Source organism: Lissotriton vulgaris, chromosome 3_1, assembly GCF_964263255.1.
Source record: "Lissotriton vulgaris chromosome 3_1, aLisVul1.2, whole genome shotgun sequence".
Classification (NCBI taxonomy): Eukaryota; Metazoa; Chordata; class Amphibia; order Caudata; family Salamandridae; genus Lissotriton; species Lissotriton vulgaris.
Window position 1 is genome coordinate 1409187215 of NC_141689.1, and position 17046 is coordinate 1409204260.

Genomic DNA, 17046 nt, shown 5'->3' on the forward strand with positions numbered 1-17046 from the left:
ATGTTGGATACTGGACGAAAATTGTTAGGGTCTGCGGGATTTTCAGACTTGTTTGTTACGATGGGCATGATTTGGCCCATCTTTAGACTGTCTGGAAAGGATCCTTGAGACAGCGAAGCATTGTCTATCGATGTCCAACTGGGAATAATAGCTTGATCAATGGGCAGCACAAATTTTGCTGGGAGTGGATGCTTGTAGTTGTTGTTTTTTTTTTTTTTTCTTTTCAGAACAAGGGAGACCCAAAGGAATATCACTAGGGACCTTGGGCAGTTACGTATTTCAAAAGACAGTGGTCCCTAGTAGTTCAGGGATTAGGCAGAATTGATGGACATACACTCAATAGTCAGTATGACCTTTGTCCAGCAGGACAGGTTTTTATTTTAAGAGATATTGAAAACATAAAAGGATTTTTTACAAGGTGGGTACAACCAGTAACCCACAGGGGACAAGACAAAACCTTGGGGTAAACTTGACGCAACAAAGGCGGTCTGTGCTAGTAGCTCAGTGAACAGACAATGGTAAAGTACAAAGCATCATTGTGAACAATTTTCTATTTGTAGGGTACATATGATGCTACTATGTCGACGGCGTTTCGATGCCTACACACAGATACATGGCATCATCTTCAGGACAAAGAATTAATATGTTTGTCTTGAAAGCATAACAGTTTGTAGGGCCTATATGCGTACATACAGTTATATTGGGGAAACAAGAAAAGGGAGACAAAACATAAACATTGGTCAATAACAAAATGACTAGGCATGTATATAAATCTGACCAGTGATCATCTGTGGCATTGTGAACTGTTTGTGACAGTTATTCATTCTTTTAGGAATAGTAATTTTGTGAATTGTAACGTGGTGGCGTGACAGGCTTTTGTTTCCATGCAGCATATTGTGATCTGTTTATGACAGTTGGGACAACATTTAAAATCCGACACAGTGACGGAACTGTGGGGGGCGATGCATGAGATTAAAAAACATTCAATGAGCTCAGTGTTGGGCCATGCAAAGTTTAAAAACGGGTGGCGCGCAGTGTAGGCGGCGGAGTGTTTGTAACCGGCGGTTACTTGTAATGAGTTTTACATGTGGTTTGAAGGGGTTAAGAATTTGTGAATTAACGTCTAGCTCTACGTGATCAATTTTAAAAAGAAGGTAGCGCGAGCATACAGATCGTGATTTACCAATATTGTGGTCCACAAAGTAGTCTGTTAAGCAGTACCTATGCTTTTGGAATCAAAGCAAGTAGGGAAAATGAAGGGTTTAGGAGCACAATAGTATCCTGCCAAAAAAGCGGGAAATAAAAGGGTGAGTATAAACATATTAATGGACCGGTGAGAAGGTGATGAAAAGGTCATAAAATAATTACCAAACCAGGGCAAGGGAGCCTCTACATACGAGACCGGACCAATCGTGTCTCACTGAGAAGGAAGAAATTAGATTTATATAAGTTATGGTCCTCGTGGGGTTTGGAAATGCCGATTAGAGCATTCTGCAGGTACTTACTTCCTGGTTTGGCTGCTCCTTGTCTATGCAGGATACAGGATGGCGGGGATCGCTAACGTGCTCGTGCCTCACTGCTAGATACAGGGGTATTCAGAAATGAAAGAGGGACTAGTCGTGGTGAGTACGGCGGCCATGCTGGAAAGGTGTGGGAGTGTTTAGAGATAGGTAAAGGACTAATCACAGTGAAACTGGCGGCCATGCTGGAATGGTGTGGGAGTGAGGTGAAGAGGTAATATATAAAACCATGTGAAATAAACATTTACATATTTACAGGAATCGTTTAAGAAACATCGCAAAACCTAGGAGGAAGTCAGGTATGTATTACAGGGTGACTGATCACAAGAGAGATGTCCAATCTTCGAGACGATTGAGGCCTGTATGGATACTGTTGGTGCGCAGTATCCAGTGAAGTTCCTCCTTGTTCAGTAATTGAGTTACGTCCGCTCCTCTGGGTGGTGGTTTTACCATGGTGATGATTGTCCATGTCAGGTCATTTTCAGTGTGGCCTTTTTCTTTGAAATGTTCGACAAGAGGGGCATTTGGAGTGTGGCACCGGATCCTACTACGGTGTTGTCCGATGCATAGCTTGACCTTCTGGCTGGTTTGTCCAACATATATCATCTTGCAAGGGCAAAAAATGGCATACACCACATTGATGGAGTTACAATTAGTGAAGTGTTTTCTTTCAAAGGAAATAGTGCCAAAAGTAAATGTTTTTCCTTCAATAGTGAAGTCACGCACTATGCAACTGCCACATTTTGCATGACCCGTTAGGGCAGGTAACCCCCATGCATCATTGATGGTTGTTTTCAAAATAGGCTGAGGTAGGGAAGCTCTTACCAAATGATCTTTTACATTTTTTGCTCTCTTGAATGCAAAGATAGGGTGCTCAAGATTCAGTAGTCCGGCATTTAATACAGGCCAGTGTTTTAAGATGCTTTTCTTTATGGCATTAGAGGCTGGGGTAAAAGTGGTTACACACACTAGTCTGTCTTGGTTTTTCTTTGGTTTTGGTTCTAGCAGACTCTCTCTGGGGCAGTACCAAGCCCTTTTTAAAGAACGCCTTACTAGTTTTCGAGGGTATCCCCTGTTTCTGAGTTTTATGCTGAGAGTTTTTGCCTCAGAGAAAAAGTCCTCTTTGAAATAACAGTTTCTTCGAATACGAAGGAATTGTGAAAATGGGAGAGAATCTCTGAGTGCTCGGGGATGGTGGCTGCTATAGTTCAGCAAGGTGTTTCGTTCAGTTGGTTTTCTATGGAGGCTGGTGGTAAGGCGTCCTTCTGTATGTTTGATTTCTAAATCTAGAAATGGAATTGAGTCTTTATTCTGGGATAGTGTGTATTTCAAACCATTACTGTTATTGTTAAGCCAATGTAGTAGGTGTGGTAATGCTTCCGGTGAATCATTCCAAATCATAAATATATCGTCTATATATCGTTTCCACAGGGCAATGCCACTGTGGAAAGGATTAGATTCTGTCAGTATACAAGAGGTCTCAAGATGATCCATGTAAAGAGTCGCTAGGTTGGGGGCAAAAATAGCCCCCATAGATGTTCCACGTACCTGGCCATAAAATTGACCCTCAAAAAGAAAAAAGTTTTTTTTAAACCGATCTCCAGAAGTTGAAGAATAAAGACTGATGGGACATTGTGAGGGCGCGGACGTGTGTTAAGAACTGACTCAATCACGCGCAGTGATTCATATTGTGGAATATTGGTATATAAAGATTCCACATCCAGCGTGCACATCGTGCTGGATGTGGGATCAAATGGGTATTCCTCAATCATAGTGATCATTGACATGCTGTCTTTGATGTAGCACAGTGTGTCAGCTACAAAAGGTTTTATAAAAAAGTCAATATAGTGCCCAAGTGGCTCAAGGACAGAGCCACACGCCGACACTATTGGGCGACCAGGTGGAGATTCACAATTCTTGTGAATCTTTGGTAGGCAGTAGATAACTGGTACCCGTGGAGCTTTGGTATTGAGGAACTCATGTTCTTTTTTAGAGAGGTATCCTTGTTCTAGGGCATCAGCAGTGACCTGTTGGATCAGTTTCTGTATTTCTTCTGTGGGATTTCGAGGTAGCTTACAGTAGTGTTCAGTGTTAGCTAGTTGGCGATGGATTTCTTTTTTATAGTTATCCAATTCTTGGATAACAATACCACCTCCCGTATCCGCAGGTTTTATTATAATGGAGGAGTTGTTTTTCAAGGAGGTTAGAGCTTTCTTTTCATCAATTGTGATGTTGTAGGGGATGAATGGTTTTTGGTTTTCAAGGGTGGTAAGGTCATTGAGGACAAGTTTCTCAAATGTTAGTATTTCAGGGGGGACCATGCTGCCAGTTGGTGAAAATTTGGACGGTGGTTTAAAAGGAGTGTTCAGGTTCTTCTTTGGACTTGGGTTCAGCAAGAAATAACTATGAAGTCGGATTTTCCTGAAAAATCTTAAGAGCTCGGTTTGAGCATCAATGAAGTTAGGTCGAATGGTTGGGACAAAGGAAAGGCCTTTTGTGAGCAAGGATAGTTCATTGTCTGACAGCTCATGTGTGGTAAGGTTAAAAATGGGTAACAAGGCGACCGCTTGAACAGATTCATTATTTTCTGGGACAGTGGTATGGGTTATATCTACCATTGGTAGTGTTGTCGGCGGGTAAACCGCTCGCCTGGTGGGTTCGGGCGATTGGGCCATTTCTGAGGCTGTTTGGTTTTGCCTGTTCCCGGCGGTTCTGATTGACCTCTGCCTCGCCCTAAAAAATTCCTGTGCGAGGGTCCTGGGCTATCACTTGGGTCTGAATACTCAGACGAATCTCCTGAGCTATCAAAAAAGCCTACAAAATTTCGTCTTTTGTTAAACCTTCCCCAAGGTCTTTGGTTTTGAGGGCCGCTATAGGCTCGGTTAATATAGTAATCTTTAATTAGGTAGGGATATGCTCTTTCTTGTGAAAAGTTTTTATATCTTTTTTTACTTTAGTGGTTTTTTTATCGGTTTCAAATTTGTGGAACTCTTCGATAGTTTTAGCTACTTTTTCGAGGAGTTTCTTAGCCTCAATGTTGGTATTCTTATCTTTAATTTGTGGTTCCAATTCGCCAATTTCGCTAGCTACTTTTTTTAGTTCTTCTGTCGCAATATCTATTCCAAGCACCATCCAGTGCCTTGAACAAGTAGTGCTGATGTAACTGAAGCCGTTTAAATATTTCGGGTTGTCTGTGAAGACTCCCGGAATATTTCGGACTTGGAGGCCGACTGGTATTATGTTGGCCTTCAGATAATCTGTCAGTAGTTTAATCATTAGTGTTAATCTGACTTCTTTTTTCTTTGCTTTCTCTAATTCCTCCACTGGTGATGCATTTGTTTCAGTGGGTGTTTCTGAAGAATCGGAGAGAAGTGAGGGCCCTCCTAGGATTTTGTTGATGTAGTCAAGAGTATAGAGAGGTGGGTGGTCAGACATGCCTAGTTAAAAAGGTGAGTCTTAGTGTGTGAGTGTGTTAAAAATGGGTAACAAGGCGACCGCTTGAACAAATTCATTATTTTCTGGGACAGTGGTATGGGTTATATCTACCATTGGTAGTGTTGTCGGCGGGTAAACCGCTCGCCTGGTGGGTTCGGGCGATTGGGCCATTTCTGAGGCTGTTTGGTTTTGCCTGTTCCCGGCGGTTCTGATTGACCTCTGCCTCGCCCTAAAAAATTCCTGTGCGAGGGTCCTGGGCTATCACGTGGGTCTGAATACTCAGACGAATCTCCTGAGCTATCAGAAAAGCCTACAAAATTTTGTCTTCTGTTAAACCTTCCCCAAGGTCTTTGGTTTTGAGGGCCGCTATAGGCTCGGTTAATATAGTAATCTTTAATTAGGTAGGGATATGCTCTTTCTTGTGAAAAGTTTTTTATATCTTTTTTTACTTTAGTGTTTTTTTATCGGTTTCAAATTTGTGGAACTCTTCGATAGTTTTAGCTACTTTTTCGAGGAGTTTCTTAGCCTCAGTGTTGGTATTCTTATCTTTAATTTGTTGTTCCAATTCGCCAATTTCGCTAGCTACTTTTTTTAGTTCTTCTGTCGCAATATCTATTCCAAGCACCATCCAGTGCCTTGAACAAGTAGTGCTGATGTAACTGAAGTCGTTTAAATATTTCGGGTTGTCTGTGAAGACTCCCGGAATATTTCGGACTTGGAGGCCGACTGGTATTATGTTGGCCTTCAGATAATCTGTCAGTAGTTTAATCATTAGTGTTAATCTGACTTCTTTTTTCTTTGCTTTCTCTAATTCCTCCACTGGTGATGCATTTGTTTCAGTGGGTGTTTCTGAAGAATCGGGGAGAAGTGAGGGCCCTCCTAGGATTTTGTTGATGTAGTCAAGAGTATAGAGAGGTGGGTGGTCAGACATGCCTAGTTAAAAAGGTGAGTCTTAGTGTGTGAGTGAGTATCCAAAAGAGTGAAGAGAGAAATAACTGGAGAACCCACTTGTAAAAAGTGGTGAGGTTTTCACAACCCTTGCAACCGTGCAGTTGCGCTACATTTTTTTCAAAACAAGGGAGACCCAAAGGAATATCACTAGGGACCTTGGGCAGTTACGTATTTCAAAAGACAGTGGTCCCTAGTAGTTCAGGGATTAGGCAGAATTGATGGACATACACTCAATAGTCAGTATGACCTTTGTCCAGCAGGACAGGTTTTTATTTTAAGAGATATTGAAAACATAAAAGGATTTTTTACAAGGTGGGTACAACCAGTAACCCACAGGGGACAAGACAAAACAGGGGGGTAAACTTGACGCAACAAAGGCGGTCTGTGCTAGTATCTCAGTGATCAGTCACCCTGTAATACATACCTGACTTCCTCCTAGGTTTTGCGATGTTTCTTAAACGATTCCTGTAAATATGTAAATGTTTATTGCACATGGTTTTATATATTACCTCTTCACCTCACTCCCACACCATTCCAGCATGGCCGCCAGTTTCACTGCGATTAGTCCTTTACCTATCTCTAAACACTCCCACACCTTTCCAGCATGGCCGCCGTACTCACCACGACTAGTCCCTCTTTCATTTCTGAATACCCCTGTATCTAGCAGTGAGGCACGAGCACGTTAGCGATCCCCGCCATCCTGTATCCTGCATAGACAAGGAGCAGCCAAACCAGGAAGTAAGTACCTGCAGAATGCTCTAATCGGCATTTCCAAACCCCACGAGGACCATAACTTATATAAATCTAATTTCTTCCTTCTCAGTGAGACACGATTGGTCCGGTCTCGTATGTAGAGGCTCCCTTGCCCTGGTTTGGTAATTATTTTATGACCTTTTCATCACCTTCTCACCGGTCCATTAATATGTTTATACTCACCCTTTTATTTCCCGCTTTTTTGGCAGGATACTATTGTGCTCCTAAACCCTTCATTTTCCCTACTTGCTTTGATTCCAAAAGCATAGGTACTGCTTAACAGACTACTTTGTGGACCACAATATTGGTAAATCACGATCTGTATGCTCGCGCTACCTTCTTTTTAAAATTGATCACGTAGAGCTAGACGTTAATTCACAAATTCTTTTCCCCTTCGAACCACATGTAAAACTCATTACAAGTAACCGCCGGTTACAAACACTCCGCCGCCTACACTGCGCGCCACCCGTTTTTAAACTTTGCATGGCCCAACACTGAGCTCATTGAATATTTTTTAATGTCATGCGTCGCCCCCCCACAGTTCCGTCACTGCGTCGGATTTTAAATGTTGTCCCAACTGTCATAAACAGATCACAATATGCTGCATGGAAACAAAAGCCTGTCACGCCACCACGTTACAATTCACAAAATTACTATTCCTAAAAGAATGAATAACTGTCACAAACAGTTCACAATGCCACAGATGATCACTGGTCAGATTTATATACATGCCTAGTCTTTTTGTTATTGACCAATGTTTATGTTTTGTCTCCCTTTTCTTGTTTCCCCAATATAACTGTATGTATGCATATAGGCCCTACAAACTGTTATGCTTTCAAGACAAACATAGTAATTCTTTGTCCTGAAGATGATGCCATGTATCTGTGTGTAGGCATCGAAACGCCGTCGACATAGTAGCATCATATGTACCCTACAAATAGAAAATTGTTCACAATGATGCTTTGTACTTTACCATTGTCTGTTCACTGAGATACTAGCACAGACCGCCTTTGTTGCGTCAAGTTTACCCCCCTGTTTTGTCTTGTCCCCTGTGGGTTACTGGTTGTACCCACCTTGTAAAAAATCCTTTTATGTTTTCAATATCTCTTAAAATAAAAACCTGTCCTGCTGGACAAAGGTCATACTGACTATTGAGTGTATGTCCATCAATTCTGCCTAATCCCTGAACTACTAGGGACCACTGTAGTTGTTGTTTGGCTTAATGGTCGATATGGTTTTGAAGTTAACGTTGTGGTCATATAATTGGAAACTAGACCAATGAGCTTCGTTTTGGCACTGACTGATGGAGTAGTGTTGAATCGCTTGGTTGTGAAGCGTCCAATGTAGAAGCTCCTGTCCTGAGCTCACATTCTATGGACTTAGCCTTAGATGTAAAGAAATTTCAGAATTCTTCACAGAAAATTTGAGATTTTGTTGTTTTTAGTGAAGATTTGGCCGTTTTGTTTGATTGATGCTTTACCAGTTAAAAGAGTTTTCGAGGTCTATTTTTAACATTCTCAAATTTCGTCCTGAAGAATTCTTTTTTGAGAATATTTTTTTTTGTAGGCGCTTCTGGTTTTTCTTAGCAGTTTTAGCTGTGGGGATGACGGTAGTTGTCTCCATTTCTTATCTGCTAGTCTCAGCTTAAGCCTTTCATCATTTAGTGCTCAGCTGAACCAGGGATTTTTATTTTGTCCGGAATTCGTTTTAGTTTTAACTGAGCTATTGAGTCCATTATCTCCGATATCTTCGCATTGTAGTGCTCCGTAAGTTCACTAACGGTTGTCATATTTCTAAGAGGGGAAAGATCCTTCCTACACAGCTATGCTATGAATCCAGTCACTAACCTGCAGAAAAGCTGAAACTCCAAACACACCCATGTCACTTGTGAGACCAATTAAACACAACGGTTCAACATTTGATTATGGCCATAAATTTCATTAAAGAAAATCACCCACCGAAAACAAAGGCTAACCTAGCGTGTACAGGAAAGAACAATGCACTACTCCTCTACAAAAAAGATAAGAATACAGATGTCAAACAGATCTAAAATCTTTCAGCTGAAAACATCCCACAGACCTGACATTAAACTGTTCGTAGGATACCTACTTCCACATGGCTTGAAACTGTCTTATTGTTGCTTATTTTTTAGATCAAGAAGTTGAGGTATTTATGGAGTACTAACTTATGTGTATAGAAATTCCTTAAAGCCTGCCTGTTGTGAAACCCCTCTTTCCACACTAAAAAATAGAAGGAAAAAAACCAACAGCCTGGTATTTGTATTGGCAAACTGTAACATTGCCATCAAAGGGATAATTGATGTATTCCTTACACTGAGAGTGTCTACAAGACACTGAAGATTAGTCTGCACCACAGGAATAATCACAAACTAACCAATGAGCTATCAGATTATTATTATTATTATTATATTTCTTATATAGCGCCAGAATCAACCCCCGAAGGGGTATCTCCGCGCTTGCCTTGGGAACCCGTCCTGGTTTTTCCCTGTGAGATAGCCCCTACAGGGCATCCCCAAGGTGAAAGCCAGGCATCCCGCCGCGGGGGGGCCGTTGTGGAGATTAAGCAAGCTTAATGCCCAGAGTTGCAGAGTGTGAACCCATGATTAGGTCAGGCACCGAAGCGAGAATTATCGAGTCCGTGGACATTTGAGCTCAACACCCTGCCGCGTCGGGAATTGAACCCTGGTCCTGGGTCTGACCTCTGCTTCAGGGTCTGCCTGCTCTAACCAGTGAGCCACACTTCTCCAGATTCGAAATGAATCATCCAAACACTATTACAAGCTTAGAGCAAAAGAATTACATTGTTTTAAAGGATACTAAAGTGAATGGAAAAAGACATGGCATTCCCAGCTGGAAGACTGAGTGTTACAGACATGGCGGATCTCCCCTGCAAACAACGATCTCTGCAACAGTTTCCATATTGAAATGTGTGATTAGTTCAACACTACATGTAGTTGGTGCACATTGTGGTGCACCAATTTTTCCAGTTAAAATATGCATGTGTTTTTACTGTCTATACTAAGTTCTCATTGAAAACACTGTCCTTAGAGTAACAAAGAGACTTTGCAAGAGGGTGATGGTTCATCTTGTTTAAGGCAATTAGCAAAGTTGCTTTGAAAAATATTGAGGAAAATATGTATGATTTTGTACCTCCAGAAGGAAAATCTGAGGCGATACATACATACATATATATATATATATATATATATATATATATATATATATATATATATATATATATATATATATATATATATATACACACACACATCGATATAAAATGTGGTTTTTGGAAAATCCTAGCCACTGAAATTATTGCTTTTCACCCAATGTTTAGTTTGCATGACATCAGTGATCTAGTATACTGACTGTCAGAATAGGCACAACTTTAGGAACTATGGGTCAGATGTTCTTAGCCCTTTTGAGGTCACAATACCCTGTGATTAGCAAAATTGTTGCTAGGTTTGCGACTACAAAAGGGATATTTTTAATGTTCAAAATCCATTTTATGAGCCAGAAACATTTTTCTGACTTCTAAAAGGGATTCTGTGATCCATACCGAATGATGATTTGGAAGGGAACTGTAATCAGATTCCTCCAAGGAACAAGGGCTGCTAAACCCCCCCCCCCCCCCATAAAAAACATTTTCAGTTTTGGAGTACAATCACAGGGGACTGTGATTTTCGGTCATTGCAGGCCGCCGTCCATATGATTGCAGCCAGCCACAATGGGTTGCAACTAGCATTTGTGACCACCTGCAATTCTTTATTTTGTGAACCCACCTATTAGTACATAGGTTGGTTTTCAGAATCCAATTGCATTAGGAAAAGGTCAGTGAGCAATTTTTAACCACTTTTTGTGAATAGAATAATACATCTAGCCCTAAACGATAAATGTAAGAGCATAAATTGCTCCGAGCACCCGACATCTTGACGGAAGATAATTTCAAAATGGTAGGAGTCAAAAGAGATAATTTAACAAGTGACAACTATAGGTGGCTTTTATGCATGTGTTTTTTTGTATATTTTTATATCTGCTTTCAAGTACACAACTGCAGGTCTACCACGTTTACATACATACATTACATACAGGAAAATGTTTTGCTTCAATGATTATAGGTCTACTTCCTACCTCTCGATGAACTCTGATAAATTCACGAGGATCTCCTTTAGCCCACGCTGGAAGAAGTACATTCCCAAGCCTTGTTCCATTTTGTTTGCAGCCTAAAATGTGCAGAGGGTTAGACATTACAGAAAGGAAGTCGCTCAATCACCACTCATGTGCACCAACCTTGAAAAAGTGGAGTGCATCAGCACCAGATGAATAATAAATCCTATCTCCTAGAGGATGAATGATTGCTATGAAGAAGAAAACCAGTCTGATCATCTATTGCTTCTACAGGGAAGACATCCACTTGTTGACAATTTTCTAATTCTTCATTAGTAATTAGATCAATGACATGTGCAATGCAACAGCCTAAATTTCAATCTCCTTTTCTTGAGACAATTATAGCTTTTACTATGTAGAATTTTGAAGGCAGAGGTTTTTGAAATGGGATAAAGTAAATCTGACGACTTTCCAATTAAAAAGAGGTTTTCAAAAGGAGCTCAAATATGTCAGGGATTTGACTAGAAGAGGTCTACAGGGTTCACTGATGAACAGCAACAAGCATTATCTAAAGGTAGTATTCCCATAGCATATATGTCCACATAAAAAGGGAAAGTTCCATATTTATGCAAAGTCCTTGACCCTTAGATAGGAATGTAGGAAGCAGGAATGCACTGATCATTTGGAAACTGTTGCTGAACAACAATGGTTATTTTAGCTAATATAGCAATAGCATCTTGATCCTCACCCGGGCAGCACATCAGGCATTAAACATGAAGAAGCATAGCTACACTGAACATATAATTGGGAACTATCAAGGCAATTAAAAGTTTCTTTACAAAATAAGTAGGAATACTAAACTCTTAAATCTTTTTTACATCGATATGTTTAAATATTTGTAAACTGTACTGGAATTGGTGAGAGTGACAAGTTACTATTTTTTAATTGCAGTCACAATCAATTTAGTTGGTAATATCAATAATTAAGTTGATTACTTTTCTTAACTAAATCAAGTACTTTTGTTAAAAATAGTTTTCAGTTTCATTTGAATTACACATTGAAATGAGTGGTCAATTCTACAATACCAAAATGGCCTCCACATATATCCAAGCCAACAGCAAAATTTGTCTGCATCATCTAGAGTTTCTATCATATCGATGGTGCTAGCCTGTTAACTTCAACTTAACAAATACTGTGCTACAGTGAACAATTTCAAATTATAAATGTGAGCAGTTGCTAGCAAACATGGATGATGCAGATTTGTGCAATACTCTTCTACCAAAAGGACTGGTCCCTTTCTGTCACTTCAGTAAGTGGGAAATTGTACAGATCCAACTTTCAAAAATAACTATCTATACATGCAGCAGAACATATCAGCATACCTAGATCAAAGTTATTGGAGTTCAGAACAAACTCTGGGAGGTAGAAAAATTCTGGGATAAGCTCCTTTACATCTGCCATGTTGTGCTTAGAAGCAGAATACCAGGCATCTCGAACACTGTGAAACATTCGATCGGCAAGGTCGAAGTGACCACCCTGGAAAATAAGAACCATGATTTAGACTCTTCAAATATCCAGTTTTAACATGTCCTACCAGGTAAATAGGTAAAAGAAAATTTGACCAAGTTCAGGAAAATCAATATTCAAGCAATTAGTTCTTAGTGATAGAAATGGGATTTAATTCTCTTATGGGGTTTCTAGACCAGAATATACATGGAGTATTTGCTTATACACTGCCTTATGAAGTCCAATGTACCACTTCAGATAGAGACCAACTTTATGCAAATCAGACTTCATTCTGGCTCCATATCAGAAAGCTTTTTCCCCCCACTTCATTTCCTCTACACTCTCTCATGGTCATCGCTGATTTTAAGGTATGAGCAGTTTGCACAGATTTCGAAGAAGAATTCAAAGAAACTTAAGAGAAAAGGAAAATGAACTGAGAAATAATAAATTACAATAAAGAGCTAACCTGTAGCCTCAAGAATATCTGTGTGAAAGGCTCCATGCGAACAAGGTAAGAGGCCACAATCATAGCTGACGAATAATGAGTGCCGTAATGATAAGCTGGTGTTTCCCCTGTAATAAAGAATTCATTTCATTGTAAATTAAACACTTCAAATAAGATGAAAAATAATTTTCAGCTCAGTATGATGAAATACTTGAATGACATTGGTTAATCCCAACCAAGAAAATGTGAGCATCTGCAGAAACGTAACAACACTGGCACAGAATTATCTACTAATTCCAAATAGGATTTACTTGATAGTAGGTCCAGTAGGTTAAAAGTTACATGATCTTGATCGATAATGTAACAAGACAGTTTGACAACAAATTTCAATGCGCCATTTAAAACAGTGTCATAATATTAGCCCCCGCAACCCCTGTGGTGTGGGGCAGTCCTTGAACTCCACAAGGCGCCCTCCAGCACTGTGCATGGGTTACAAGCCCCTGGCCTGAGAGCTCCTGACTGGATCCAGAGCTTGGGTGAGGCTTCCTCGATGTACTTTGCAGGGGGTCCCCTCAAGTTTTGTTATGCCACTGATTTAAAACAACATAAATGCATCACAACTGAATAAGTAAATGCAATGATCCTTTCTAAATGTGATGCAGGCATTATCACTGCTGTGGTGTAAGTTACATTTTGTACAATAATGAAAACATTTGAGGACAGCAGGGTAAATAATTAACATTGACTCAATCTAGAAGTCTTAACCTACTGAAGCTCCAGCTGCGATGGCGATTACATGTATTAACCAAACATTTATTACCTATATCAAAGTAGAAATGGGTAACTCACTCAGTTATTTAACCTGGAAAGGTATCTAAGCCAGATTTTCAGGACAGAGGATGTACCTTGTACATTACATGCAATTACTTCTTTTTAGTCTTCCTGGTCCTGATGCTGGTGATACAAAATCAGCTAGACATAGTGTTGACTAACTACAAATTACCCTTCCAAGTAAATCTGAAAATGTCTCCAGAGTCTTTCTAGAGAAAACTAGACCCTTGCTTAAATTAGGCGATAAGGTTTGTGACTTGCTAGTTATTACGTTTCACACAGTATTCAGGCATAATTTGTCACTGATTTGTGTAGTCTTAAATCTATAGACGGGAATGGGGGGTGGGGAATTTCATAAAGCGTTCATGGGCTCTCTTTCTAGATCGACCAATACAAATATTTAGTCCTAACGTATTAAATCTTGCTAGTCAGCATTTTAGGGCATCTTACTCTGGGTAAAATTAATAACTGATTTATGTACAGAACTAGTTAAAAGGCTGAGGTTTCACTTTTGCAATGCTATAAATTATAATTATTAAAGCTGGAAATCCCAAAGCTCTAAATAAAGTAGATTTATGCCATCTCTTTGTTGAAAGGCTCTAGAGCCAGCCAATTCCTCAGTTGATCTTGTTTCCATGGCTTTTTAAAAAATCAAAGTCTGTGGGCATGTTTAGGGCTCGCCTTTCCTATTCTGCAGGAATAGGAAATAGAGCCCTAATGCAGCAAAACCACTACTTAAGGCCAAGGGCTGCCAAGGGCTCACCCCAAAAGAGGATTTTGGGAAGTGCACGCCTCGCGCACGAGCTTGCCTGAGCCTTCTGCCTATCAGCCTGCCAGTTCTCCTCCCCTAATTATTCACTTCACTTATTCACGGCAGGCCGTGACTCTGGCTCTTCAAAGGCTCTGCTCCCCGCCCCCGCCTGCACTTCACGGCCGGCAGGCCCCTGTCGCTTTATCTGCTTGCCTTCTGTCCCTTAATCTCCCCGTGACTCCCCCCTCACCTCTCCCACTCCACTGCTTCAGGCCCCCACCATTTGCTCAGGACATTGCTTGTTTTGCGGGGGACTACTCGCCTTAGATCACCGCTGTCCTCAATGTCTCACTCTTAAATTGGCATGCGATGCGATGTCATACTTGTTTTATTGTATAGGCTATCTAGCCATGGGTGGTTTGATTTTCCCATTCGCTCCTGCCGTGTGTTTCTTCTGGTCTAACTTCTCCTCTTTGACGTCTTATTGGTCTTTTGGTTATATTTTCTGTGATCCCCCTTTTTATCTCTTGGCTGCAGGCCGTACATATTTCTGTATATCATTCAGAATGCTTTATTTACTCACACGTGTCTGCAGGCTGGCTGCAGACTGATATTCTGTGTGCATGCATTACTCCTCCTATGCAGTTCTGCACCTTTGAGAACAGTATGCTTTGTGCAAGCATTAATGCGCGGCTGTTCTGCAGTAGGATGACTGGCATGCTGCGTGCATTCATTACCGGCGCGCAGCACAGTAGCCTGGTGAATGGCGTGCAGTGCGCAGACGCTATCATGGGCCTGTTTTGGGTCACTGGCCCCCAATGTCACCTGTCATATCCAGTCTTATTTATGCTGCTTCCACTCATATACGACAGCTCCTGAAACGGCGTTTGCCAGTTCTTCTTCCTTCACACTAGCAGTCATTGTACAGTTTCAGCCCTCGGTTTTGGACCAGCAAAGAGGTGCTTTCAATACTTTCCATCACTTACATTGCAAATGAAAAGCTGCTGCCCTCCGTCTTCGCAACAATAATAGAATAACAAAGCTACAACAGTGTTTTCCTTTTTTATTTGCTGTGTGAAATCCATGTCCTGGGGCAGGGCAGCTCTCTGCAGACTCACTCACTGCTGGCGCTTTTCAAGTGTGGTTTCACTAATGTTTGGCATGATTTCTTTGTGTTGTTTGAGCCCCCAGGAACCTGTTCCTCGCCAGGCGTTTATGTGCTGTTGTTGCCACGGTGCACTTGTTAGCACATATATACCTGCCCTCTACACGTACACAGCTCCTCCGAGCCACACCTCTCTAGAGACCACACACAATTCATATGTGGCCTGTCGCTACAGACGAGACTGAACCAGCTATCACAGCTGCATTATAAAGGACTAACCAGGCAAAGTAGGGTTCCTGCCCTGCCTAGCGAACTGTTACCAGCGCATCTTCTGGTTGTAGCTTGAGTTGTGGCGCCAGAGGGCAGTCTGACCGGGCAGAAAGAGACTTCTGCCAGATGCATTTGTCCATTTATAAGCAAGGTAGTACTCTCCTGCTCTAGTACAGTAGCACTGTCCTCGCCATTCTGTCCCTTCTTGCCCTACCTTTTTGATATTATCTGCTCAACACTTGTAATTCTTCAACTGTCCCACTTACCTTGCCTTTCTGCCACATTCTTGTAATGCTCCACTACCCACCTATCTTTTCAACCTCTCTGCTGTCTCACTAGCCCCATCTAACTGTCCACCAGTCTGTTGTTCCACTGTCCCCCTCCTCACCTATTGATTACCTTGTTATTGACTTCACTGCCCCACAGCCTACTATCCCCCCAGTAATTCTGTTGTATATGTTTTCCCTTCCACCTCGTGCTCACTGAAGGCATGAACAACTGATGCAGTGCTCATGAAGAGGGGAGAGGAGAGACCAGGTGGCTGGAGATGTGTCAGCAGCTACGAGCATACCTAGTAAAACATTTCGTTCATAGATTATGGGGTGACGGAGGCCACAGACCTTTTTTAGATCTTGCTTGACAGCACAGGTGTCTGCATGATATATATTGTTAACAGTTCTTTAAAATATATAAACAGTAGACTTTGGTTCCACCCCAGTCACTCTTACCTCCTGCTATTGACTGTTTGGTGTGTCATTCTGGCTCCTGTGGACTGGTTGCAATGCAATGCATGAGGACTATTTTACATATCAAGGTACATTCATTCCTCAAACATCAAATTATTTCTCTCATAAATTCATTGTGTATGTAAAATCTTTTTTTCTCTCGCTTAGGCAGGCTTTTTTCCGACTTTAAAAAAAAGCACTAAAAACCATCACTAAATAGCTAGTACGTCTGTTCAGCAGATTCGTTTTTGAAGTGTTTGACTCTCGCCTGCCTACAACTGTAGGTGTCTGTTCGAGACATCATCTTTCCAATAAAATATGAAAGACATTTAAGACATGTTTGTTTAAGCATGAACTCTGCATCAATGCGGGCAGTGCACATTCATTGTGGTACATCAGGTAAAGTACAGGGCATGGCTGATATGTTGGGATCAAAGACCAGAGCGCTAAATTAAGACATGGTCTGCCACAGCTTTGGGCTGACTGGTTTCTGAAGGAGTTGAGTAGCTGTATTCCCGTTTTGTACCATCATAGACAGTTGTTAATGGCTGCTTGTCAGAGGAACTTCTAAGACATGTACTGTTTTTGGCTGGTAATGTAGCAGCATTGGTGGACATCTCTAAAGTA

General features: G+C 41.1%; 1 protein-coding gene across 4 annotated transcripts in view; it reads right to left on the reverse strand.

Moving 5' to 3' along the window:
- WDFY3 (WD repeat and FYVE domain containing 3) overlaps window positions 1–17046 on the reverse strand; it is a 2050643-nt gene that overhangs the window by 324917 nt on the left and 1708680 nt on the right. For all 4 annotated transcript variants that reach the window (XM_086961876.1, XM_086961875.1, XM_086961873.1 and 1 more), the window contains 3 exons: window positions 12759–12865; window positions 12169–12322; window positions 10811–10902 (listed from right to left, as the gene is read on the reverse strand). In XM_086961876.1, coding sequence (XP_086818002.1) covers window positions 10811–10902; window positions 12169–12322; window positions 12759–12865 — 353 coding nt within the window. The remainder of the gene's footprint in view (window positions 1–10810; window positions 10903–12168; window positions 12323–12758; window positions 12866–17046) is intronic.